The sequence below is a fragment of the Protopterus annectens genome, chromosome 2.part2, assembly GCF_019279795.1.
Source record: "Protopterus annectens isolate FY-2018-M chromosome 2.part2, PAN1.0, whole genome shotgun sequence".
NCBI classification, from domain to species: domain Eukaryota; kingdom Metazoa; phylum Chordata; order Ceratodontiformes; family Protopteridae; genus Protopterus; species Protopterus annectens.
This window is the reverse complement of record NC_056730.1, coordinates 1,119,128,415-1,119,155,609: the sequence shown is the minus strand read 5'-3', so window position 1 is coordinate 1,119,155,609 and position 27,195 is coordinate 1,119,128,415. Positions and strand designations below refer to the sequence as shown.

General features: G+C 42.8%; 1 protein-coding gene across 3 annotated transcripts in view; it reads right to left on the bottom strand.

The window, feature by feature from the left end:
• The window catches only part of TJP2 (tight junction protein 2), a 2,224,967-nt gene that overhangs the window by 200,904 nt on the left and 1,996,868 nt on the right, over positions 1–27,195 (bottom strand). For all 3 annotated transcript variants that reach the window (XM_044064349.1, XM_044064348.1, XM_044064350.1), the window contains one exon: positions 3,127–3,345. In XM_044064349.1, the coding sequence (XP_043920284.1) occupies positions 3,127–3,345 (219 nt within the window). The remainder of the gene's footprint in view (positions 1–3,126; positions 3,346–27,195) is intronic.

Genomic DNA, 27,195 nt, shown 5'->3' with positions numbered 1-27,195 from the left:
AGGTAGAGACATCCGCAGGTTCCATACTCAAAGAAGAGTCTTGCAGCATACCGGACTCCAAACGGGTCTCGGTACAGGCCTGCAAATCCACTGAAGTGTGCATCAGGGTCTGAGAAAGTGCCTCACTGAGTACAGGCGAACTGGTGACTAGCTTAACAGAAGCGTCATCGGCAACTTTGGACCTGTGCGGTCTGTCTCTGTCTTTATCCTTAAGTTTTTTTTGGAATATCGGTAGTCGGATGGCTTATCAAAGCCATTTCGGAATATGGAGTTTTGACAGTGAAAGAATTTGGCGACAATTAGAGCCCAACGGCGAATGGTTCAGGCGTTGAACAAGGCACAAGACCGACAGCGAGGTACATCGTGGTCTGGGCCTAAACAGGTGATGCAGTAAGAATGAAAATCTCTGCGTGGTATTTGCTTTCCACAGGCAAGGCAACTGTTAACTTTTTCTGACATCGGTTAAAGCAAGACAAAAGGATCCCCAACTGGGTACTTACCTTTAGAAGACTTCAGGACTATTCAATTTGTAAACGAAAAAGCGGCTGACTGGCACTTGTGAACTGTTTCTGCTTCGGGCTCCTCTGCAAGAAAGACTAATGTAATGGCATCGGCTGCCTGTTTTTATTCCCCTGATGACCTGATGTCAGTGCTGGTGCGACAGCAACCGACGCAGAAATACTAAGGCTCTGGTATTCGGGCTGACTGAGGGCTACCTGCAGGCAGATAACCCAAATGTGATGACTGCAACAATGAAACACGAAGAACATCAAAGGAAATGCAGAAAAGACAGACAGAAGCTGTTGGACACTACCAGATTTACAGGCTCAAGATTAAGTTCAAATTCAACAGTCATGAGAAAGGTCACAGTCAGAAGTCAAATTACATGGGAAAGTAGCCAACCCAAGATATGTACTGTTTATGGGTGATGAAAAATGAATCACAAGTATGTACGCAAGCAAAATACACAGGAGTCAAAGTTCCAGAAAGATGATTAACTAGAACTGCTGCAAGGAAAGAGACCACAAAAACAGTGAAGGTGAAAAGATACACACAGACTAGAAGTTGTATTTGAAGAAAAGGTGAAATGCAGTAAGAAGTCAAATATGGAAAATCACTGCTGAAACCAGACAGATATATGTATTGTGTAACATCCTGAAATGACATCATAAATGTAAAGGTTTCATTTGATAAGCTTTCTTTGAATATGTTCAAAAATATTATTCTGAAGTAAACAGACCTTTAACTACTTAGTACACAATTAAGATTATTTTTAAATAACCGGTGCAGAGTAATGCATACATCCTATTTTAGAGATGCATTTAATATATATATATACAGTTGCACCTTCACTTTCACTAATTTGGCTTTCGCTAATCTGCTTATTCGCAAATTGCCAGTGCACATCAAGACACGTACACATAGACAGCTGGAGGCAAAAGCTAGATCCTCCACTTTTCAAAACATTGTGCTGGATATTTCCGATTTTTAGTACAAATCTTCAACAAAAGTTCATCATTCATGTGTCTCCTGCTTATCATCTGCACGAGTCTCCCACACAGAATAGAGAGCAAATCTCCTGTGCACTTCTGGGAGATGTGAGACTGCTGCTAGCTGACGCTGCATGTGTTGGCTGCACTTCCAGGAGTCTGTTGCTGGCTGATGTATGTTTTGGCTGATACTGTATATGTCTTCTTTTACCTTTAAAGGTACACTCCAAGCATATCTGTGGAGTGGGTAATAATTACTATTATTCACAATTCTTTGGACTTGCATGGGGTCACTGCACCTAATAACACCTCATGAAAGTGGAAGTGCAATTGTATATGTGTGTGTCTGTGTCCCTGCTTCCCCCAACCCTGCACCTCACCCTAGAAAAAACTTTCAATAACACTAGTACTAGTCAGAGAAACTGTTTCTTATGGTATTGTTGGTTTTTATTTTATTTTTAATTTAACTTTATCACAGTTTTTGCAATGAAGTTAACTGGATTTGCATGTTTTCTTTTTTCTTTATAGTTGCTCTGTATTTTGATGTTTTGGTGTTATGTACTATCCGTACTTGGTTGTGTCTGTATTTTGACTGTCAGTATTTTTGCTGCATCAATGTTTTTGCATGTAATCTTACATATGAGGAGGATGTAAGACTTTGGTCAAATAGGCTTTAACAAACTATAGAAAGTTGCAAGTGTCCTGTGGCACTCACTTTTAGAGAGCTTACTTTGAATATGGATTTCATGGAGGTTACATCACAGATTCAGTGTCTGAGTTATTTACTCACCAGTCAGGTACTACACAAAATGTATTAAATATAGTTACAGGGTTCCCAAACTGCAGAACAAAGCTTTGCTAGTGAACCACAATGGATGAAATGTCTGGCTTAACTGTGAAGAGTTGATAGAAGGAACCTGTAAACATTAACACTGCAATTAATACTGGCCACAGTGTTCTAAATGATATGGCCACCAAAGAACTACTATGTGGTATACTAAATTAAGGAATACCACAGGCAACTACAATGTCTCCTGTAGCATAGAAAGTGCTCTTCTACGACCATCTAAAATAACAAGAAAGCTAAACTTCATATATCTAATTTAAAGAAATAACATTATAAATTCACAGAGCCAAGCAATTTTAACATTTTCTACCCCAACTGTCTCCTGCAGTATCTGGGATATAACTTAACTGCCGATGGATTAATGACATGGATTATCTACTTAACCAGAGTAATCCAGTGCACTTCACCCATGACAGTTGCATTTCTATACAGGACAGTATCAATATTCTGAGCACATCTCTGTAGCCATGCTTTCTTAAATATTGCCCATTCTCTCTCTCTCCAAAACACCATGTCTTAAGATATCACCATAAAACAGTGTTGCCTTAGTACAAAAGAGTATAGTTCCATTTCTCAGTGAAACTTTGACATTTATCAGCTCACAGGTTTATAGGCTGGTATGAGGCTTGCTGCCCCTGCAGGTCATTTTAAGCCTAGCAAATTTATTTTCAAAGGCGAAAAATCAATTCTTGTACTGTGTGTATCTGTGAAATAAACACCTTAACTATTATGCCAACCCCAAGTTGCCAATAAGCAGCAAATGATTAAGTAAAGAGTCACATAACTTACCTCATCATTGTGAACTGGTTCTGAAGATCTACCTAAAGATGAAACCTGTGGTTCATCTATCATTTCTTCCAGCTCATTATCGGTATACGCTCCTCCATCTCCATCAGCATCTTCAAGATCGCTTGTCAGGCGGCTATCATAGCTCAAGTAGTCTGCCCCCATTGCTGTCAGGTATGACATACGTTCATCAAGATCGGCATCTTCTTCAGTTCCTTCTACCTATAGAGAAAGTGAAATAATGTTTGAATTGTTTTCCATAAAACTGCATATTTTTACTTATGTTCATTTTCTCCTAAAACTCCTTAGGTTCATAGATTCATAGATTAGTACTAGGCTAACCGAGTCATTTTAAGCCTAGCCAATTATCCCTTGTGAGACTCAAACCCTGCACCTTGTATTTGTAAGGCAAACACCTTAACCATTAGGCCACCCTCCCAACCTTAGCAAAATAAACTTACATGGTATAATCTGAAATTTGGGCATGCAAAGGACCTCTGAACTTAAGTGTTAGATCTCGCACTTCAATTTTGTTATGAATTTCAGTTTAACCAAGTTCACAAACAATTGTACTCAGACAGCATGTCACCTACTACATGTGAGAAAAACATGGGTGTCTTATTTGCTGCTACTGAAAATTTAAAGTCCCAGTGATCCCAATCAGCAATCGTTAGAGCATGCAAGCCGATAACCAAGCTACCAACAAGCATATAAGCAGCAAACAGAAGATCAATCATATTTATCTTGCTTTATTTTGCTAGACACAAAACAGTGGCTGAGACATAATCTGCTAGATAATGAAACTGCATGAATTAGAAGTTATGTACCTACCATAACGTTCCATGTTAGTTGTCTTCTCTCGCCTTCTTTCTTGCTGGATGGGTTCGGAGCCGATCCTCGGCTCCGACTCGGCACTTGCTAAGCTCGAGAGTCACTTTTACCAACTCGAGGCAGCCCCATATCCCATGATGCAAGGCGGTAAGTATCCAGATCTCGTTTGGTACCTAGAGGGAAAACTACCTAGCATAAAAACTTTCCACTCAGGAAAGAAGAGCAATAAGCCTAAAAAGGCTGAAAGGGGAAACCAGATAACTAAAACTAGAACTAACTGGTGCCCAAAGAAACAAAAATCTACCAGAGCCAAGGGAGATCATGGTCTGTCCAGGCAAGGGGGCAGGAGGGCGGGTCGCAAGAAAGAAGGCGAGAGAAGACAACTAACATGGAACGTTATGGTAGGTACATAACTTCTAAATGTTAAGTTGTCAATCTCGCCTTCATTCTTGCTGGATGGGACCGCATCCCTAGCACCTCTATCCTGGGTGGCTCAATGGAACAGACTCTTGAGAAGCGTGGAACCAAAACTGGCTCTATCCCTGGAGGCCAAATCCAATTTGTAATGAGAAACAAAGGTATGAGGAGTGGCCCAAGTGGCTGCTGCACAAATAGTATCTAAGGGTAGCCTAGTCTGAAAGGCTGTAGAAGTGGCTAGGCCTCTAGTGGAATGTGCCTTTGGTTTTGAGCACAGCTGTTTGCCCCTAAGTAGATAAATGTCAGAAATGGTGGAAGATAGCCATCTAGACAAGGTCACTTTGGAAACAGGGAAGCCTTTCTTATTTTCAGCATAAGAAAGAAAGAGCTGATCAAACTTCCTGAATTGTTTTGTTCTGTCCAAATAATATCGGAGTTGGCGGTGAACATCAAGATAATGTAATTTTTGTTCCGACCTGTTGGAAAAGTTAGGAAAAAATACAGGGTGATCAATGGATTGGTTTAAATTTGTTTTTGAAGCAACCTTGGGCAAAAAGGATGGATTAGTTCTCAAGGATACTCTGTCCTTGTGGAAGACCAAATATGGGGGACGAACAGAGAGGGCATGAAGTTCTGACACTCTCCTAGCCGAGGTAATAGCGACAAGGAAGAATGTCTTCCACGAAAGAAACTTTAGTGAGCATGAAGCAGCTGGCTCAAAGGGAGGAAGAATTAAGGATGTCAGCACTAGATTTAGGTCCCATTGAGGAGGAGGACTCCTGACAGGAGGTTTGAGGAGAAAAACTCCTTTCAGAAAAGCTTTACAAAGCTTGTGGGACATAAAGTTGTGATCTGCAAACCCGACATGAAAGTTCGAGTTTGCATTTAACTGAACTTTGACCATGGAAGATGAAGAACCCGAGTGAAAGATTTCCGCTAGAAAATCCAAAACTGCATGAACAGGGGCAGTAAAGGGATCTATGTTCCTTGATTTCGCCCAAAGGGAGAAATGTTTCCACTTGCTAGAGTAAATCCTTCTAGTAGAGGATTTAAGGGAAGCCACTATGATATCCCTAACAGGGTTAGAGATCATAGGAAGCCTGGCTAAGGAAGGAAGTGGAGCAACCAAGCTGTGAGGTTGAGAGAAGGAATTGACTGATGCAGCTGACCCGATTGGTGGATCAGAAGATCTGGCACTGGGTCCAGATGCCAAGGCTGCACTAAAAGATGACGATGAAGGAACGGAAACCAAATTTGTCGAGGCCAATACGGGGCAATGAGGATCATTTTGGCTCTCAAAACGGTAGCTTTCTGGAGTACCTGTGGTATCAATGGAAAGGGAGGAAAAGCATAAAGAAGTCCCTCGGGCCAATCTTGGGTAAGAGCGTCTCCGGGGGGATGGCCCGGAAGTGGGAAGAGAGAGAAGAAGGCTGGGCATTTGCTGTTTTGGGGAGTAGCAAAAAGATCGCAACATGGGCGGCCCCACTTCTGAAAAATCTCCTCCACTATAGATTGTTTGAGAGACCACTCGTGAGGCATGAGTATAGCTCTGCTCAATCTGTCCGCTAAAATGTTGGTTTTCCCAGGGATATGTGTTGCTACCAGAAACCGATGAGAGGAGATCGCCCATTGCCAAAGTCTGAGAGCCTCTCGACACAAGGGGTAGGACTTGGTTCCGCCATGCTTGTTGATGTACCACACTACGGACATGTTGTCCGTGTGAACTGCAATTGTTCCCAAGGGAAGAAAGTCGTTGAGGGCTTGCAACGTTAAAAGCACTGCTCTCATCTCTAGGACATTTATGTGCAGGTGGTATTCGAACGGTTGCCACGTCCCATGAACCATCCTGCCCTGATAATGACCCCCCACCCGATCAGGAGGCGTCCGTAGTGACTGTGGCTACCGGGGCGGGAAACAAAGGGTCTGCCCTGATGTAGCTGGGGAGAAGAAATCCACCAGGAAAGGTGGTTTTTGCAAGTTTGTGTCACCAGAATCTGGTGACGCATGGGAAGCTGTTGGAAGGACCATTGGGTGAACAACATCCATTGAAGGAGACGCATGTAAAAATGGGCCAAGGGAAGAAGAGTAATGGCTGCTGCCATGAGGCCCAATACTTTTAGGACCAGTCTCGCTTGCACCTTTCTGCTGGCAAGGATGATCCGCACATGGTTTTGGATATCTAGGATTCTCTGGCTTGTGAGGTTTGCTGACATCCGAACAGTGTCTAAATTTGCGCCTATAAAAATAATAGACTGGCAGGGCAATAAGGAGGATTTTTCTTAGTTGATCGAAATTCCTAATTGAGTGCAGAGATTTAGGGTGTAATCTCTGGCTTGGAGAAGTTGATGCCTGGTGGTGGCTGAGAGGAGCCAGTCGTCAAGATACAGAAACACCTGGAATCCTTGACGTCTCAGGTGAGCCGTGACCACTGCCATGCATTTGGTGAACACTCTGGGGGCTGTAGTGAGACCAAAGGGCAGGGCTCTGAATTGAAAATGACTGGACCCCAGCCGAAAGCGGAGAAACCTTCTGGAGCGTCTGTGGATTTTTATGTGATAGTACGCATCCTGAAGGTCTATTGAGCACATCCAGTTGTCTTTGCCCAAGAAGGGCAAAATCGATTGAAGTGTGACCATCCGAAATCTTGTCATTTGCACAGACGTGTTGAGTCTGCTGAGGTCCAATATTGTTCTCCAATCTCCCGTCTTTTTGGGAACCAAAAGAACCTTGAGTAGATTCCGGGCTCTGAATGGTCTGTTGGAACTGGCTGAATGGCTCTTTTTTGTAGAAGCTTTGATACTTCTAATTTTGCAATTTCCATTAGACTGGGTGGAACATCTGGAAGGGAATTTTTGTGAGTGAAGGGACTTTCCTCGAAAGGAATCTTGTAACCCTCGGATATGATCGACTGTACCCATTTGTCTTGTGAAAGGGAAAGCCAGGCTTCTGGGTACAGCGATAATCTTCCCCCGACTGCCTCCAAGGATGGACAGTCGGGCAACACCTCAGGGATGCTGGAAGGGCTTGTCAGAGAGAGGCTCTCTGCTGCCCTGGTTCTGCGGACCCCCTCTGCCCCTAGGGCGGCGTCTATTATTATTACCCCCTCTGCCTCTAGGGGTAAACTGACCACGTGTGTCTGGAGTGACTCCCTGGGATTTACGGAACCACATCTTTCCCCCCTTCTGTCCTTTAGGGTAAGGCCTAGAAGGGGTGGAAAAACGGACTCCTATGGCAGAAAGAGTCTTGCCGTCTTGCTCACACCTGGTCAACATATCCTTCACCTGAGGACCAAACAATGTTGACCCATCGAAGGGAGAGTTTGTGAAGGACGCCTTAAAGGGATCTGCAAAATTACAGAGCCGCATCCAGGACTGACGTCTAAGAGCCACTCCTGTCCCTGCAGCTCTACTCGCTCCATTTGCTGCATACGAAATCAGCCACATGGAGGAGTTGGTTATGGAGTTAAGGATTCCTAGCTGAGAAGCAATCTTGTCTTGAGCCCCTGCAGCTGTAGGATCCTGTACTACTTCACCTAATTCTTTAAGGATGTCCCTTTGAAGTCTGGTGAAGTGACATAAGTAATTCAGCGAACGCATGGCAAAGGTCGCTGAGGAGAACATCTGCTTACCATACCTGTCCATGGTCCTAGAATCCTTGTTAGGAGGATGGACTGGTATGGAAGGATCTGTGAGTTCCTTCTTGGTGGCGGCCGCCACCACCATGGCATCAACAGGGACACCTTTTGTAAGAAATTGTTTCTCGGAAGGGGCTGTTATAAATTTAGAAGGCCTCCTGGGAACTGGTTCTATGGAATCAGGAGATGCCCACGCCTTCCGAGCTATCACCTCCATGAGGGGGTCGAAAGGTGGAGACACCCAGGAGGTGGAGGGTCGAGATCCAAATGCCTCTAGGTATACCGACTCATCCTCGGAGGGATTAATGGAGGGCCAGTTTCCCCTCTGTTTTAGGAGTTCTAGGATGTCTGAAAAAGAGACATCCTCAGAGGGGGATCTTGGGGACCCCTCCGACTCATCTAAGTCGGTATCTGAAGTAGTAGACTCAGGGGAGTCCAAGTGCTTCCTCTTACAAGTCCTCTTACGCGGAGGATCTCCTGACGGATCAGGAGAATCCTCGGAAGAGGGGGTTCTTCCCAGTGAAGAAACCTGAGGCGGTGGGTCTCTCGGTCCGGGAGCAAGAGAGTGGGAAGAGACATCTACAGGCACCGTAGAGGGAGGAGCTAAGGGGATAGACTGCTGACTGAGCCCAGGGGCCAGCACACTCCTCATCACCTCGAAGGCTCCCCTCCCAGGGAGATCCGAGAGACCCCGCTCCGAAGAAACAGGGACTCCCGGGCCCACCGAAAGGGAAGGCTCCGAGGCAGATGTCAGGGCCGAGCTCACCAAGGCCGAAGCCCCGAGGGGAAGAGCGGGGTCGGACAAGGGTCCGATGCCACTCACCCCCCCCGGAGCAGACCAGGGAAGCCCGACCACCGGATCCCTCCAAGGAAGGTCTCGAGGAGGAGATAAGAGTAGAAGCTGAAGGAGCAGAAAGGGGTGGTATCTGCCCCGCAGCCGTAGCAGTGACTATTCCCATAGACTCCAGCTCCGAGCTCTGGAGGAGAGCCGAAGGAGGAACTTGAAGAGGGTGTGGACCAGTAGTCGTCTGTTGAGATGGACTATGAAGCATTTTGGCTAGTGCCTGTGATTTTAACAATCTGCTTACCACTCTCTCAAAATCATGGTCTGAGAGCCTGGAAGACCTAGATGATCGGCTCCGATGGCTCCGCTCCGAAAGAAGAGGAGAGGTCGGAGCTGACAGTATCGGCTCCAAAGAGGGAGACCTGGACCGCTTCCTCGATGGAACCATCGGAGCCGAAGAACCCTCGGTTCCAGACGGAGCCGACAACTTATCGGCTCCAAGCCTGGTCAAAATTGTATCGGCTCCGGCCGGAGCCGATACAGGCAAGGAAATAATGGTATCGGAGCCGGTCGGCGCCGACACCGAAGCCTTAGCCACATGGTGGTCGGAGCCGGTCGGAGCCGACACCAATGTGGCAGTTAAAGTATCAGCACCGATAGCCATCGGTGCCGAAGATTTAGTCAAAATAAGATCGGCTCCAGCCGGAGCCAATCTCGACTCCAAAGGAGTCGGAGCCAGGGCCGAAGGCTTAGTAGCAGAAGCCTGGGCCTTGGAGGTCTTAGAGGGCTTGCCCAAAGAAGACTTAGTCGGGGAGCCCTCCGGTTTAAGAAGTCCTCTCAAAATTAATTTATTTCTCCTTTCCTGCAGGACTCTCTGACTGAAAGAGTGACAAATAGCACAGGAGTCCTGCAGGTGGAGAGGTCCCAGGCAGTAGATACAAGAAGTGTGTCCGTCTGTCAGAGACATCTTCTGACAGCACGAGTCACACTTCTTGAAGCCTGAGACCCTCTGTTCTTTGGACATAGTGATATCCACACAACACACAACTCACACAGTCTCAGATTCAGAAATATTTAACTTAAATGGGGAAAAAATAAACTCACACACACACCCTGACAGGAAGGGATGGGAGGGGATTGAAGGCCCGACTAAATAAAACAACTAGGGAAACAGTAAAACTAGAGCTAAAGACCCTACAACTAACTAAAAGTGACAAAAAATCTAATAAGTGAGAGAAAAATTAGGAATGGGGTGACTAAAATTTGTATAACAAATTACTTACCAAGAGCTGGCAAAAGGAGTACCTCATCAGCGAAGCGGCAAACGAGATCTGGGTACTTACCGCCTTGCATCATGGGATATGGGGCTGCCTCGAGCTGGTAAAAGTGACTCTCGAGCTTAGCAAGTGCCGAGTCGGGGCCGAGGATCGGCTCCGAACCCATCCAGCAAGAATGAAGGCGAGATTAGCAACTTAACATTGAAAACTAGAAGAAAAATAATTACCACTTTTTTTTGCTCCTGCTTCCATCTCTCTATCAGTCCATGTGTGCCATTCACCAGGAGAAAGCTGACCTAGAAGGGTCATCATGGAGGCAGCTAGTAGGTGCGTTTTTTTTATCCTAGCCATAACCACTAGCGCACTCAGTGAAGTGTTGGGGAGGGGATGTACAGTATGCTGTCTCTGCACAGAACATACCCTCATTAACACAAGAAAAGTATTCCTGAGCAGACCTGTCTCTCCCCTCACAGCATTAGTGCTAGTATCTATGACCTTTACCAAGTAGATTTCACCACTTTGTGTGCCTCTGAGTGCACACAAGTCCCACCCTCCCTCAGGTACAGGTGACTGGGCCATTCCTCACCATAGTTTTCTTAACCTTCTTTATGACGGCAAAAGGAGTCAGCCTTGATGAATGCAGCTTCCTGATGACACCACTAATAAAACTGTGACTCACTGGCATTCCCTGGTTCTCAAAATTCATAGTCCCATACATGTTGAACGCAATACAACACAAGAAAAAATATATCCACATTAAATACATTTCCAATATAACAACATGCTCAGTCCCTCTCAAATATACTTCAGATATATTATCTGCTGGTTAATATCATTCTGAGCATTCTTTATAGATTACATATCTATAAACCAGAGTACCTAATTAAAACAGATAGTTTTGGTTAACTATTTTAAAAAGATAAGCACACAATTTTCATCTATTCTTGTTGAGTAGGCAATCTACTCCTCATAAGTTCATAAGTAAATACTAGGCTAAATGACCAAAGGGCCATGATAACCCTAGTCAATTATCTGAGGTGTCTGTGAGGTGAAGACCTTAACCATTATACCAAACCCACCACCCAAATAAGGGAACATCAGTTACTTTCCTATATTGTTTAACGACTTGAGCTAAGGGAAATCACTACAAAGTTTAACTAAAACAAAACTAAAGAAAAGCACATGCACAAATGTGCACTAAGGGAAGCAAATTCTCAAAATAACAAGTGTTTCTGGTTAATGTTTTGTGCCACATTTTTGTAGGATAGAGAACACCTCTGCAAAAATTGAATTTCTGAAACCATTTTTGTCAAATGACTATACTGAACCTCATTATTTTGCACTCTGAATACTCTAACTCTTCACATATTATGCACATGGATATAACCCACCCCATACATACTTTTGCATGTGACGGGCCAAAGACACATCACTCTCCAATGGGTTGTTATTCTTGTGTTTTAGTCATGTTTTATTTTAATAATAAGTAGTGTGCCATAGGTGAAACTTGGCTTTGGAACATCTTTTGGATTCTAAGTTTTTACTGAGGAAAAAGTCAGACTTCTCACTTGAGTTAAAAATTCTGCTAAGTATTAAAGTATTAAAGAATCCTGGGTATAAAGGATAAGAAACTGATATCTAATCGCCCACGTAGCAAATACTTTCCATTCACTCCTGTACATTTTCTAGGAAGAGTTTTTGTGAATATGACAGAATGCTCACAATTCCACCTATAAAATGCTGGTTATTGGCAATTAATACAATCGGAAGAGTGAGGTTATTCATAGGTTCATAGTTGTTTACTAGGCTAACGACCACAAGGGCCTTTTTAAGCCTAGCCATGCATTCCAAATCTCTGACAAGTTCTGATACCCTTGATAAGTGTACGCATGGGCCTGGAAGATGAACCATTTACAGGTTACCTGCTTGTATTCGAGACATAGGTGTCAAACCAGAGATGAATTTCCAGTTTACCATCCAATCGTCCAAATTGCACTTGAATTGGGTTAGGTAGGAACTCTGCTTCACAGGGATGGGGAGACTGTTCCTGAGACGGTGTGGTCTCTGGGATACATACCTATCTCCCCAGCAGGTCCTATTTATATCACAGGCAAGTTTTAAGTCTTTAGAACGGGTAGTTCTGGTACTGTTTGCTTTGTGGATATGCAGGAGGTCCATCAGAGTGGGGTCTGACAATGCCCTGTATGCCAGGCATAGATCTCCCCTCACAAGCCTTGAGGCAGCCTGCATAGGACATAATACTTACGCCCTGTAGTCTTTTAGTCAGGAACCTCTGTTGACGTTCCAGTTATTGGATATGCCTGGTTAAGTACATACCAAAGGGTGCACTGTACTCAATGATAGGTCTGATGAATGCCAAATACAGTGGAACAATGACTTCCTTGGACTTAGATGGCATACCTTTGTTTATAAGTTGTGCAACATAGAATGATTTCCTCACCATTGTAGGCACGTGATGATCAAAGACTAGATTACTGTGTGTATGTGTGTGTGTGTGTGTGTGTGTGTGTGTGTGTGTGTGTGTGTGTGTGTGTGTGTGTGTGTCTACGTCCCTGACTACTGAGTCAGCTCTAAGGGGTGTGTTGTCAATATAATAGTTATCAGAGATGGATGACTTTCCAAAGGATACTATTATGCATTTCTTGTCATTTACTTTTAGTCCATGGCTCTGATAAAAGTTGTCTGTGTCAGCCCCTCCTGGAGAGCATTTGTGTCAGTGTGAGATCTAATGACAGCTCCTAATTTGAAATCATCTGCAGATTTAGTCATCTAGAGACCACTAACATTGGCCTTGACTTCTGAGAAGTAAATGCCAAAAAGGAGCAGTCTAAGGACTGATCCCTGAGGGACTCCACTTGTGACTGGCCTCTTTGTAGAGGCGGACTCCCCAATTCTAACTTCCTGGGTCCTGTCTATGAGCCAGTTGGCTATCCACCGGGTGACATACGGGTTTGTACTTAACCTGTTGAGTTTGACAATGCCAGAGTGTGGTATTATGTCAAATGGCTTGGCCAGGTCAAGGTATGATTCTGCCCTCATTCACTGCTTTGGTGACCTTCTCAAAGAGATCTCTCAGGTTGGGGCATATCTTGATAGAGAGATGAGACAGAAGAGCTTTCTTCATAGGAAACTGGGAAGAAGACAACAGCTGAAAACTCCTCAGTGGTGGGAACCATACTTGCCTTGGCTAAAAGGGATCTCTCAGAAGCTTGGACATCTGGATGAACATCTGGATGAACATGATCACCAGAAGTAACATGGGAAAACCACAGAAGAGGCCTTGAGTCAATTCTGTGCAAACACAACCTTGCTTAGACCACTGTGAGGAGGGATCATCAAGAAAAGATCAATTTGGTATTGGTTGTGAAAGAAAAAGGTCAAAGACCAACATGCCTCACTTCCTAAATAGCTGCTTGGCAATAGACTAACTGACCATTAGTTTGGCAGCAGAAGGCAATGCCTAAGTCTAGCCACAAGTGAAAGGGCTTAACTTGGAATGTGAATATCAGTCAGATGACATTTGGAAATTGCCCAGTCCCACACTGTCACTGTTTTGTGACAAAAGGGAGAGGACCTAATACCACGCTGACAGTTGCCATGAAACACCAGTGCTTTATCTAAGTAAATGGTCTGGCTTGGGTACCATTTCTACTACAGACATATACAATGAGGATTTCTGTCTCAACCACATTTTCTAAGGCATGCTCCCAATGAATTATTACCCCCACCCTAGGGCAGAGCTGCCCATTGTGACTGTAGCTGTCAGAGTGGGAAGAACCAAAGCGCAAACCTAAAGGAGACTAACAGCAATCACTATGGAAGACTACAGCACCAATCCATGAAAATGAATACCTGGTCCATAGAATTCAAGTGTTGAGGCCACTTGTTCAAAAACGTCCACTGTAAGACTCTCATTGCAAAGCCTTGCATGACATACTATAAATACTGCGGCTAACCTAAGTCCAGGCACTGAAGGCAAGCCTCTACCTGAACTTTCTCCAGTGACAGAGAAGAGGAGACTGGTAACAGAATGTTCTGCACTCTGTCCAAATAAACTATCTTGGTGGTGATCATGGTTCCTATAAAATCTTGTCTTGTAATAGAGAAAATTGGGATCTGATGAAGTCTTGCCAACAGTAAGACGAAAGCACTTACTTGTCATATCTATTAAAGGATTTTACAGTTTGACCAGTACGTGTTGCCATTCTTCTAGCGTTTTTTTTGTTTTTGGTTAAGTTTGTGGTCACTTTTCTGTGGAAGGTTGAGAGTTACACAAGATCCATGTTCGGAAAATGCCTTCTCTCTTGGGGGACATCAGAAGCCAGTTGTCCAGACATAGTAAACCCCACTGCCTACGAGACAAAGATAACCATCCAAAACGGATATGAATTTGGTGAACATCTGAAAATTTCAAGAAAGAATAAGTGGTACTAAGCGGAACTGAAAGTGAATGGATCTTATTGTGAAGCAAAAGAGCGTTGTGGCTCTGCAATCTTTGTCAGCAGATATGCATCCTGTAGGTTGAAACAGCAAATCCCATCTCCTTTTGATAACACAAAAGGGTGGACTCCAACACGACTTATGCAAAAGAACTCCTTTGAATTAAAGTCATTTAAATATCTGAAACCGAGAATGGACCCAAGGTCATTAGTCTTATTAGCAAAGAACAAATAATTCTGAGTGCAAGCATTATATTTGCTCATTACCTGGAAATTCCTGGATGCTCCTTTTTAACAGGAGTTGATGGATCTCCAGTCTCATTGTGCTGTTTTGCTCAGGATGTACCTCCAGGAGGAGAAAAGAAGGTGACGGCAATGTTGAGATGAACCGAATGAAATAGTCAGAAATGACCATCTCCTTTACTCATTTCTTTTTGGAAACTATGCAACATTAAGAGATGACTACCAAATACCATCAAAAGAAGGTAATAAAAAAAAAAAGAGCCAGGAACAGTAGGAAACTCCTTTGGAAGACCCTATCTAGTCTTTGGAAAACTAAAAAAGTATTTTGGACCATTGCAACCATCAATATCCAACTGATAAGGACTGACCAGCTCCCATGCAAGTGACAACGGGCTCCAAAGAAAGCAGGGAAAAACCTTGTTTTTTGCCCTTAGAGTTCTTGAAATGGAGTGCTGTGGAGAGCGAAAGGTTACTCCCAATACTGAAGGGGAGTGTCATTTCTCCTTAATTCCCTGAAGATGCTGGTCAATTTCAAGCTCATACAGTAAAAGTCTCCTAAACAGAGCAACCAAACGTTGCTTTAGTGTCCTCCAAAAGGGAAAGAAGATGTAGCCAAGGTGTCTGACATTGCAATTCCAGATAAAGTAGACCTGGAAACACTTTTGCAGCATTAAAGACAACTACAACCATCAGAGTATGACAGAAAAAGATATGGCAGTCTGATTGCCTCTTTGGCAGGTCCATCATGCAAAGTCTCAGCACAGTATGAAACATTTCATCAATGTCCATCTGATAGTAAAGCTTGTGCACAAGATAATTAAGCACTTCAAGACAAAGTACAGGACACAAAGATATGTTCCAGATCTTATCCAAAGCACTGAACTCCTTATCAGGTGAATTAAGAGACTGGAACTGAATATTTCCTGTGGGAAGGTAAGCTCTTGAGAGGGCCAGCTACACCTCATCATTTATTATAGTCTGTTGAATTCTGTATCCCCCAGGTTATGATGAATGGAACTTTCAACATTACCCTGTGCATGGCAGCCAATATGATGAGAATGTTTTGACCTTTGCTTCTAAAAATAAGAAAAGACATCTCAGAGAGGATAAGCTCCCTTCAAGGGTCACCTAACTTGCCTGAAAATAAGGAAAAGACATGCCATAAATTGGTTCCCACTAAAAACTGTCATTGGAGAGACTGCCTTCTCCATAACTGGTGCAGCTTTAAACTACCACTTGAGACAAACAGGCAAGATTCATTACAGGGATTTATGACCTCTCTTTCATATTACCTTTACAAAGATACTGCTTGTAAGTACAACTGATTGAAATGCAGTGCATCTACTTTCCACCATGCTTGGAATTTCTAGCTTTCTTAATAAAACTGTCTTGAGGTTTAGAGAATGCAACAAAGTTCTCACTCATTTAAGCATATTAAGAATATTTGCATCTTTCAAGCATACTTTGTTAGATGATATATACAAGTGTATATAATGTAAACAAGTTAGTCTGATTCTTTCCATTTACAAAGTCAGGATGAAATCCATTAATTATGTTTGTTGAGATAAAATGCTTGCTCATTTATCTAACCATAATATCCTACATTACCATCTTTCAAGTGATGTATATTTGCATTATAGATAACATTACCTCAGTTTGCCATTGACACTTAAAGAAGTTTTATTACAGTGACTCAATTTTATTTTGCTCCATATGAATATACATATAAAATACTTATACCTTTTGTTAATTGTAACTATATGAAATGTGTGTCTGACTCATTTTATCATATTAAATTTTAATTTTATTCAGTATGTCAGCTTATGGTCAGGTGTGGCTGAAAAGGGTATATGGACCGGCCCACCTACCCAATTATCAGTCAATCAATAAATAAATAAATAAATAAATAAGAGACCCTGACTCCTGCATACCTGCATCATGCCTGATGGCCCCTCCCAATGTCTGAGCTTCTCAAACTCCCACCACTGGTCTACCAAGTATCAGGTGCACCTTCAAAGAACCTAACATCTGCTCTAGGACAACTAGCACTGGGATCTGCAAAACTAATGCAGAATTTCAGAACAAATCCAGCACAGATGGGAGCAAGGTAAGGGGTTGCATCAGTGAATAAGATGCACCCATCACTGGCATAACAGACGCTCGTTTAGACAAAGATGGATAACTTAAAGGAGAAGGCAAAAGTGAGCTGACCAGTTGATGTTTTGGCACTTGAAGTGAGGACCCCCCCCCCCAAACAACTTGGGTAGAAAATTAAGCACACACATGCAAGGCAATCTAATGCATCTTGATAAACTGCGACACTGGAAGAGCTGAGACCAACTGCCTGAAATGAACATTCACAGTTACCTTCACCAGCTTTGCAATGGATGGAAGAGCTGGAGACCACTGTACTGGAGAAGAACACACAGCTCCTTGAGCCTGGGTATGGATGTATACAGATGAAGAAAACTGACCTGCTGTTGAATTGGCCACCACCTTGCAATAAGAACCTGGGGAGAAATGTCATCGCTCTAGTCATCAGAACTCTTCAACCTGTAGAAATTGGTAAAGATTTAATCTAAACAGAGTTAGCCAGTCTAATAAAGAAACATCTCTTACGTTTGTAAGACAAATTGAGCTGCACAGCTAGGAGAAGAGTCAAAGAAGACTCTCTTTGAAAAGGCTCTGAAACCTCAGCAGAAAGGAAACGCCGATCCTTCTGCTAACATTCTGAAGTAATAGACAAGCAAAAAATGTTTCTCTGTCCTAGTGATGGCCCCAGTGAACCTAGTACAAGCTTCACACACTTCATAAAGATACTGTGACTGCTAGCTTGAATAATTTAATTGCTACTGTCACAACTGTTCACAGAAAGATGTGATGGCAAAAATAGTCTTCTGCCCAACAACCCAACATCAGGCCTGTATACAAAAGCATAGAGCCACTGCCAGTACATAGGGCATCACACATAGGTTCTGACAGCATCAGTTATAAAAGGACATCCGCATGTATCATCCAAAGAACTTTTTCGCCACCATTTCGGAAGGTTGATTCTTACGTACGGTCTACTGTTGTATTCCGTGTGTTGCTTTCAGCTTCAGATAAGTACCCCATTGGGGATTCTTTTTATTGCTACTGCTACTAGCTATTGTTCATGTCATCCAGGAAGGGCAAGTGTAGGGGTGGAAGGCATATTCCACATAAAGATAGCTGTGAACTTTTTTTGTTTAGGGCACAGCCATGATTACCATTCCTGTTCCATTTGTCAGGGCTTCATGCCAAAGACTTTATGTAGGCACCTTTCTGCCCTAAATCTCTACCTTGAGAATCAACTACTCAAATGTCAATTCTTAGAAAGCCCCAAAACGAAGTTTCCATTCTTGAGGGTATGCCCTTGTCATGATTAGCCTATCTGCAAAGTTTTGTTCTGAGAAAGTATATGGACCCTGAAGAGTCAAATTGAGCTGAGTTGCTACCTCCCTTTCAGGCTACCACAGCTAGTCTGCAACAGTGGTAGAATCTGGTAACCCCCCATTTATGTATCACATCATTGTGGTGTTGCTATAAAAATATGCAGAGTTTCTTGGAGAACAAAGATGATTAAGGGCTTTCAAAACATTTACTACTGTTGTCACCTCTTGGATATTTATGTGATTTGCTTGCCTTGTTTGTTCCACAGACCTTGCACTTTCACACTTTTAGAAACTGCTCTGCATGCCAGGTCTGAAGCATCTGTTGTGAACGACTGAAGATGAGGTGGAAGGAAGAATGGGAGACCTGGTCTACCCACCACAGAACCCCCCCCCCCTTACAAACCCCAGTAGAGGGATCTGAAAAGATGGAGTAAATATATACAGAGTCCACATTGGCCTGAGGTACAATTGAATTTTTTTATCATTTGTTGACTAAATTAATCACACTAGGCTAGTAGCGTCTTTTAAGGGAAGACCCATGGTGGTATTTTTACTACTCAGAGAAATTTGGTCAAGGCATTGGGGAATTTCCCCGACTTGTCATTGTTGTGAATGGGAACCGTTTTGGAGGAGCATTTCCTGTTTCGGCCAGGAAAAACAAGGAGGCAGATGGAGAGAGAAGAAGGTGATGGAGTATCAAAAGAAATGAAGGAGAAAGCAAATATTGGGACAGGGGAATGTGTGCAGAATTCTGTGAAGATGTTTCAAAAAAACCTGTTTGATGGAGATGAATCAGCAAATGATAGATGTATAATTACAACCTTCCAGTCGAGACTGTTGTGGAATGATTTACTTAAATGGTTGTGTAGAATGAGACAGAAAATGAAGGAGATGTTTCCTGAGGGGACATTATGGAGAAAATACAAAAGGAGGATAAATAGACAATCCTGAAGAAAGTACAGTTGTGTACACTTACCATAAATGTAGATGTTTGAGTGTATTCACTGTTGCAGTCACCACACTTGGGTTATCTGCCTGCAGATAGCCCTCAGTCGGCCCGAATACCAAAGTCTTGGGATTTCTGCGTCGGATGCTGTCACTTCTTCCATGATGTCAAGTCGTCAGGGGTATAAAACAGGCAGCCGACGCCCAATACATCAGTTTTCTTGCCCCAGAAGTCAGGAGCCCCCCAAATAGGAAGCTAGTATACGGTGTGGAACACCACCAGTGAAAAATAAATACCCCTGCCATAAAAAATGGCCCTATAGAGGATAGGTAGAAAGGATAGAGAAAAACAGGGGGCTGGAGGGATGGAAACCAGGATTGCAACAGTGAATACACTCGAACATCTATATTTATGGTAAGTGTACACAACTGTACTATATTCTTCGTGTTTCACTGTAGCAGTCATCACACTTGGGTTGATTCCCACAGCTAAGGAAGGGTGGAGGCATTCAGAGTTAGGGCTGGTTAACAGGCCTTGTAAGACTGTTGTAGCAAATCCAGCTCTGGATTTAGAAAAAAATAGGTAAGTGGTAATGCTTGGTGAATGTGTGTACAAAACTCCAGGTTGCAGCTTCCAGAATGTCCCTGGTAGGGACTCCCCTGGGAAATGCTGTACAGGTGGAAGTAGCCCTAGTGGAATGTGTTCTGATCCCCTGTGGGGTAGGTTTTCCATGGTGCTTGTAGCAGAAATGGATGCAGTGTGCTATCCATTTGGAAATGGTTTGCTTTGAAATGGCCTTGCCCTCTGCCACTGTAGCAAAGCTGACTAGCAGTTGGTCAGATTTTCTGAAAGGTTTAGTCCTGTCAAGGTAGAAAGTGAGCTGTCTGTGCACATCCAAGGAGTGCAGGATCCTCTCCCATTTATTTTGAGGATTAGGGAAGAAGGTTGGCAAAAGGATGGCTTGGTTTAGAGCCACACTGGAGACCACCTTAGGCATAAAGGATGGGTTAGTCCTGAGGGAAACCCTGTCAGCATGGAAAATAATGAAGGGTTCCACAGCCATTAGTGCCTGTAACTCATACACTCTTCTAGCTGAGGTTATGGATAAAAGCAAGGCTGTTTTCCAAGAAAGGAATTTTAACTCTGCTGAAGCTGCAAGTTCAAAAGGGGGGAACGTGAGCTTTTCCAGTATAAAGTTAAGGTCCCAGGCAGGGATGGGTGCTCTCCTAGGGGGCCTTAAGTTGTTAGCCCCTCTCAGAAACTGTTTAATGAGAGAGTGAGAGAATAGAGGTGGCTCAGTATTATAATGAGCTGAGATGGCAGAGGCATGAATCTTAATGGAGGAGGAGGAGGATAGACCTCTGTGGAGTAGCTCTACTAGGTAAGCAAGGATTTGAGGTAAGGAGGGCACAGCTGTGTCCTTTCCTTGAGACTGACTCCAAGAGCAATATCTTTTTCACTTTTCAGCATAGGATTTTCTAGTACTAGGCCTTCTGGCCTCAAGAATGACGTCCAGCCCCTGCTTGCTGAGGGCTGCTGGTGGAGTACTCAGGGGATAAGCCAGGCTGCAAGGTTTAAGGTTTGCAGCTGTGGATGCAAAATCTGTCCCTCCTGCTGAGACAGCAGGGAAGGAGTCTGATGAAAGTGCCAGGGTGGCACTGTTGTCAGACTGCATAAGAATGGGTACCAGTGCTGGCATGGCCAATCTGGGGCAATAAGAATGGCCCTTGGGCTGTCCTGTCAGATCTTGAGTAGCACCTTTGAGAGGAGGGGCAGAGAGGGAAGGGCATAAATTGAGAGGTTTTCCCATTTGAAGGATAAGGCATCCACCTTCCAAGCCCTGCTGTGAGGGTTCCTGATGCAAAAGTTGCTCAACTGGTGATTCTCGGGGGAGGCAAACAGGTCCACCTCCGGTGTCCCCCACCTCTGGATTAGAAGGTTGAAGGTGTTGGGCTCCAATTGCCACTTGTGTGGGTCCAGGAGATTTCTGCTCAAGTTTTCTGCCAGTGAATTCTGTTTGCCTGGCAGGAACTGAGCTTGCAGATGCACTTGGTTACTCAAGGCTGTGTTCCACAGGGCCATGGCTAACTTGCAGAGTGTGCAAGAATGGGTTCCCCCTGTTTGTTTATGTAACACATAACTGTGGTGGTGTCTGTTTTTATCAGCAGCTGTCCTGGAAGGATTAGGTATTAGAAAGCTGTCACAGCATACTGTACAGTTAACATCACTTTTTGATTGATGCGAAGGAGAATTTGTCCTGGGGTCCACTTTCCCTGAATGCATTTGCCTGCCATGTGAACCCCCCATGCATAGTCTGATGCATCAGTAGTTAGGGTTTGGACGGCGAGGGATTGAGTGAAAGGCAGTCCCTTGTTGTGGTTGCTTGCTTCTACCCACCAAAGGAACTCCGCCCTTAGACAAGGGATGATCGGAATGACAGTTTCCAGGTCCTGAGAATGTTGGCACCAAAGACTTAAGTACCACTGAAGTTTCCTCATATGCAGTCTTGCATATGGAATTAGCAAAATGCATGAGGCCATGAACCCTACTGCTTGCAGCATTTTCCTTGCAGCTAGCTGGGTTTTGGTGGCCATGTGTTTGAAGTAGTTGTTCAAATAGATCTGTTTTCTGGAGTGAGAAAGGCCATCTGGGAAGTTGTGTTCAAGCTTGCTCCCAGGAATACAATTTTTTGACTGGGCACCAGTTGTGATTTCTTTTCGTTGATGGTGTACCGCAATGAAGATAGGAGTCTTTTTACAAATGCCAGGTGCTGAAGTAGTGATTCATGACTGTCTGCCTGAATCAGGCAATCGTCCAAGTATGGGAAAATTTGGATATTTCTCTGCCTGCAGTATGCAATGGGTGGAGCCAGACATTTTGTGAATACTCTGGGCACAGTAGAAAAGCCAAAGTAAAGTGCAAAGAACTGAAGCGAAGATATCTCCTGCAAGACTCTCTTATGGGGATGTGCAGATAGGCTTCTTTTAAGTCTAGGGTGACTAGCCTGGCATCTTTGGCTAGCATAGGGAGAAGCTGTTGCAGGGTTAGCATTTTGAATTTTGGGACCAACAGAAAGGTGTTGAGAATTGATAGATCCAGGATTGGGCACCAAGAGCCCTCTTTTCTGGGCACCAGGAACAGTCTGGAGTAGAAACCCTGTCCCCTTTGTTCTACTGGAACAGGTTGAGTGACCCTGATATTGAGCAGGGGATGTACTTGCTTTTGAGCCTCTGCACACTGGTTTGGAGAAAGGTCTAGAAACCCACTTGGGGTTGGCAAGGAATGGAAGTAGAATCTGTACCCTGGGATACAACGTTTAGAACCCGTCAGTCCTGAGTATGGACATCCAGTTTTTGGCATGAAGGGCAAGTTTTCCTCCAAGGGGCGCAAGTAGATGGGCAGGGCTGGGAAGGATAACTGACAAGTCATTGTGAACTTTTACCATAAGGAGGTGGCTTGCCACTCCCTGTTTTTGAGGTGGGAGCACTCCATTGTTTAGATCTCTGCATACCCTGAGACTGTAGTCTTGGTGGTCTGGTTCCCCTGGGTTTGGAGTGTGAAGGCCTGGAAGGGGCTGGAAAGGACCATTTTTTGTAGGCCAATGCCTACTGAATCTAGGTGGCTGCACTTGTAAGAATTTCTTAACAGTTTGCATAGATTTAGCTTTTTCTTCCATCTTTTTAAGAACCTTTTCTGCTTTGGTGCCAAACAAACGGTCCTGATTTAAAGGAGTGTCTAGTAATTTTGACTTGACATGGTCTGGCAAGGTTTGTTACTTCAGCCAAGCATGCCTTCTCAGTACATATCCAGTGACTGCAGCCCTGCAAGATGCTTCTAGGGCATCAAAGCCACATTGCAAAGTATGCTTACTAACTTGGTTTGCAGAATGCATTAACGCTTGTAAATCTTTATTTTCTGCACAATCTGGAAGTAACACCATTTTTTGTTTAATTTGTTCCATAATATGTTTCTGGTTCTTCAACATATGAAACTGGCAATTCAAGCCCTGATGGCAAGAGTTGCAGAGGTATATACCTTCTTACCCCATCTGTCTAAAGCTCTGGAATCCTGTCTGAAGGAGTAGGGTTTTTGGCTGTAATAGCCTTAATACCTTTAGGCCCCTGGGAAATGGTCTCTGGATCTGCAGTAGGATTCTTAAAGAGAAATTAGTGAGAATCAGGTTATCTGTAGTACCTGTCAGGTTTTCTAGGGACCGGTGGTAAAGTGTCTGGAGTAAGACTGGATTCCATAAAGACATCATCTACAGCATCCAGGGCAAGGGATATAAGCTAGGGGCCTGTGCTGAGGCAACTCTAAAAATTCTCTGAGTCTCTTTTTGGACTGAGGATAAACCTGGCATTCCCAGTGGAAATGCCCTCTTAAAGTATGCAAGGTTTCACCAAAAGAAAAAATCCTCTGGAGGGGAGGCAAAGGGAACGGATTCCTCTGCATCTGAATCCTCAAAGGTAGATAAGGGTATGTCCTGGTAATCAGAAGGGCAAGAGTCATCGGACTCCTGGTCTGTAGAATTAGAAAGAAACTCAATTCTTGGTCTATTAGCAGGGAAAGGCTGGCTTCCCCTAATTAGGGTGATAAGATCCTTCAGCCATTCTAAGCATTTGTTTTTGAGGCATGGGAGCTTGAGCAAGTGCTTTGGTTGTCGGTTTTATAGTCATATTCCACACTCTGGGCCTGAGAAACTCGGTAGTTTTAGCTAAAAATGAAGTTGTCAGTTTAATGCAAATATCAGTAGGTCAGCATACACCCTCAGAAGCCAGTGCCTGCCCAGCGGCTCTGGACCCATCCAAGGTAGAGACATCCACATGTTCCATAGTCGAAGTAGTATCTCGCGGCATACCGGACCATGAATAGGTCGCAGCAGAGGCCTGCGAACCTGTAGAAGCAGGCATCAGGAGCTGCAAAGGTGCCTCACTGAGTACCGGTGGACTGGCAACTAGCTTAACGGAAGTGTCGTCAGCAGTTTTTGACCTATGCGGTCTGTCTCTGTCTTTATCTTTGCACTTTTTCGGAAGATCGGTAGTCAGATGGCTTACTGAAGCCATTTCGGAATACGGAGAACAAGAGTGAAAGAATTTAGCAACAAAAATAGCCCGATGATGAATGGTTTGGGCATTAAACAAGGCACAAAACCGACAGCAAGGGACGTTGTGGTCTGGGCCTAAACAGGTGACACAGTAAGAATGCAAATCTCTGTGAGGTGTTTGTTTTCCACAGGCAAGACAATTTTTAACTTTTTATGACATTGGTTAGAGCAAGAAAAAAAGAATCCCCAATGGGGTACTTAGCTTTAGAAGACTTCAGGTTTGAAACTCGAAAAATGAAAATTTCAGGTAGTGGCTGACCAGCACTTGCAAACTGCTTCTGCTTCAGGCTCCTTCTTGGCAAGAAAGACTGATATAATGGCATTGGCTGCCTGTTTTATACCCCTGACAACCTGACGTCATGGAAGAAGCGACAGCATCCGATGCAGAAATCCCAAGACTCTGGTATTCGGCATTTATTCTTATTAACAAAGAGATTTTGTGACATTATATTTGAGACTTTTTCTTCAATGGAAAATTTGCTTAGAGAGTATGAAAAAAAGAAAGACTGTAACCTATGGAGCCTTTATGAGATAAAAGCATTCAAATGAACAAAAGAAGATTCAAGTACAATTTTGAACAGAGACAGAAAGACAGACTTTGGAAAGGACATCTCAAAGCTTTATGTAAAGAAGTAGTGAACATTGCAAAAGTTTGTGACAAAAGTGGTATATGAACCAGTGTCTGGGGTTGTAATACTGTGCTAAAAATAGAAAGATGGAACAGTTCGTTGTAAGTTCACCAAAGCAGATTCAATAAATCCAGGTAGGCACCAAACAAATTCAAATAATTCCTTTATTCAGAACCACAGAATGATAACACACAAGCGCTTTCGCTCAGACAAATTCTGAGCTTTATCAAGTGACACCATGCTGTTAAATCAGGTGTCTTATATACCTTGAGAATCCTAAATTAATTAGGAAGCACTGCCAATTGACATTTTAAAGAGACTGTGCGCTTTTTCACATATTTAAAAATTCCTTTAAAACAAAATATAAAATATATAAAACTAGTGGTAAAGTATGCTTAAAATAATGCATTGATGCATCTATTACTGCTAAAAATGTTAATAACATAAAAATAAGCAAAACATTGTACACCATTTCCCTGATGTTTAACTTTGTAGTGAAACTTGCTGTGTGCAAAAATCTGCACTTCTTTTCTGAAAATTGAAATAAGATGGAATGACTTGACATACCAATTGTGATATAAAGCTGGAAGACCCCCTGGGCTTAACCGTATGATCAGTATCAAGCCACTATTGAAATTAAGAAGGGCAAGACTTTAGTTTGATATTCCTCATATAATTATTTATGACAAGTATCCATGCACACAGACATGTTTTTTACTTAATGGTATATCACACAAAGTTTATGTTAAGGAATGACCTATTGCACAGCACAGTTTAGTTTAATCAAGATACACTGTTCTCTTTTTCTAGCAGGGCTGTCAACGAGGCCAAGAAAATACTATTATACCCACATTAGGCATTAGCTTTATATCACAATTATGTGAACAACAGTTGGTATGTCAAGTCATTCCATCTTATTTCAATTTTCAAAAGAAGTGCAGATTTTTGCACACAGCAAGTTTCACTACAAAGTTAAACATCAGGGAAATGGTGTACAATGTTTTGCTTATTTTTATGTTATTAACATTTTTAGCAGTAATAGATGCATCAATGCATTATTTTAAGCATACTTTACCACTAGTTTTATATATTTTATATTTTGTTTTAAAGGAATTTTTAAATATGTGAAAAAGAGCACAGTCTCTTTAAAATGTCAATTGGCAGTGCTTCCTAATTAATTTAGGATTCTCAAGATATATAAGACACCTGATTTAACAGCATGGTGTCACTTGATAAAGCTCAGAATTTGTCTGAGCGAAAGCGCTTGTGTGTTATCATTCTGTGATTCTGAATAAAGGAATTATTTGAATTCGTTTGGTGCCTACCTGGATTTATTGAATCTGCTTTGGTGAACTTACAACGAAGTGTTCCATCTTCTGGCTGTGTGTGCATTTACTTCCTGGTTTGGTTCTTTGCTGTTTAAAAATAGAAAGAGGAAAAAATTATACATATACTAAGCATGATAAATGTGGACGGGCATAGGGGTATTATAAAATACTGGTGACAACCCAAAACATGTTTTTTTGTGGAAGAGAACATTTAATAATTAACTATGACAGAAGAAAATAATATATTTGTGGGGAAATGGGAGATGATGCAAAAAACTTGAATTGACATATCATAAACGCAACAACATTCAACATTTACGGATGGATTTCAAAAATGAAAATAATAAGGAAAAAGAAAAAGACAGAGGAAAATGAATAAAGAAACAAAATTTTAGCAATAGTAGAAACAGAGGAGAAACTAGATGAGAAAAAAAATAAAGAGGATAAAGAAGAAGAGTCTGTGACAGATGAAAAACTGGAAGGTAGTAGAAAGAAAAAATAATTCTACTGGTAAAAGGGTAAAAGACAAAAAAAGAAAATTTAAAGGGATAAGTACAAAAGAAAAAATAAAGGAAATGGATGAAAAAGAATATCTACAACTAATGATTGGGGCTTGGTATAATGGTTACGGTAGTAACAAAGCACCAGCAGTAGCAACCATGCATCTATTTCTTCCGTGTTCTTCCAATGAATATGTTAGCCACAAGTAACTCCTCCACCATGCGATACACACAACGACTCAAAATACTTTAAAACAAACTGAACCAAGTTTAATTCGGAGTGCACTCAGTCAATGGTAAGCACTTTCACAACAGCTTCATCAGACCACAATAGACTGAGCATGTACTTCTATTTTAAAAAAAACAATCACCAATCAAATCACAGTAACATCGTGACATCATTTCCTTAGTAACAACTAGTTACTAGCATAAACATCATGACATCATTTCCTTAGTAACAACTAGTTACTAGCATAAACATCATGAAAAAAAAAAAAAATATATAT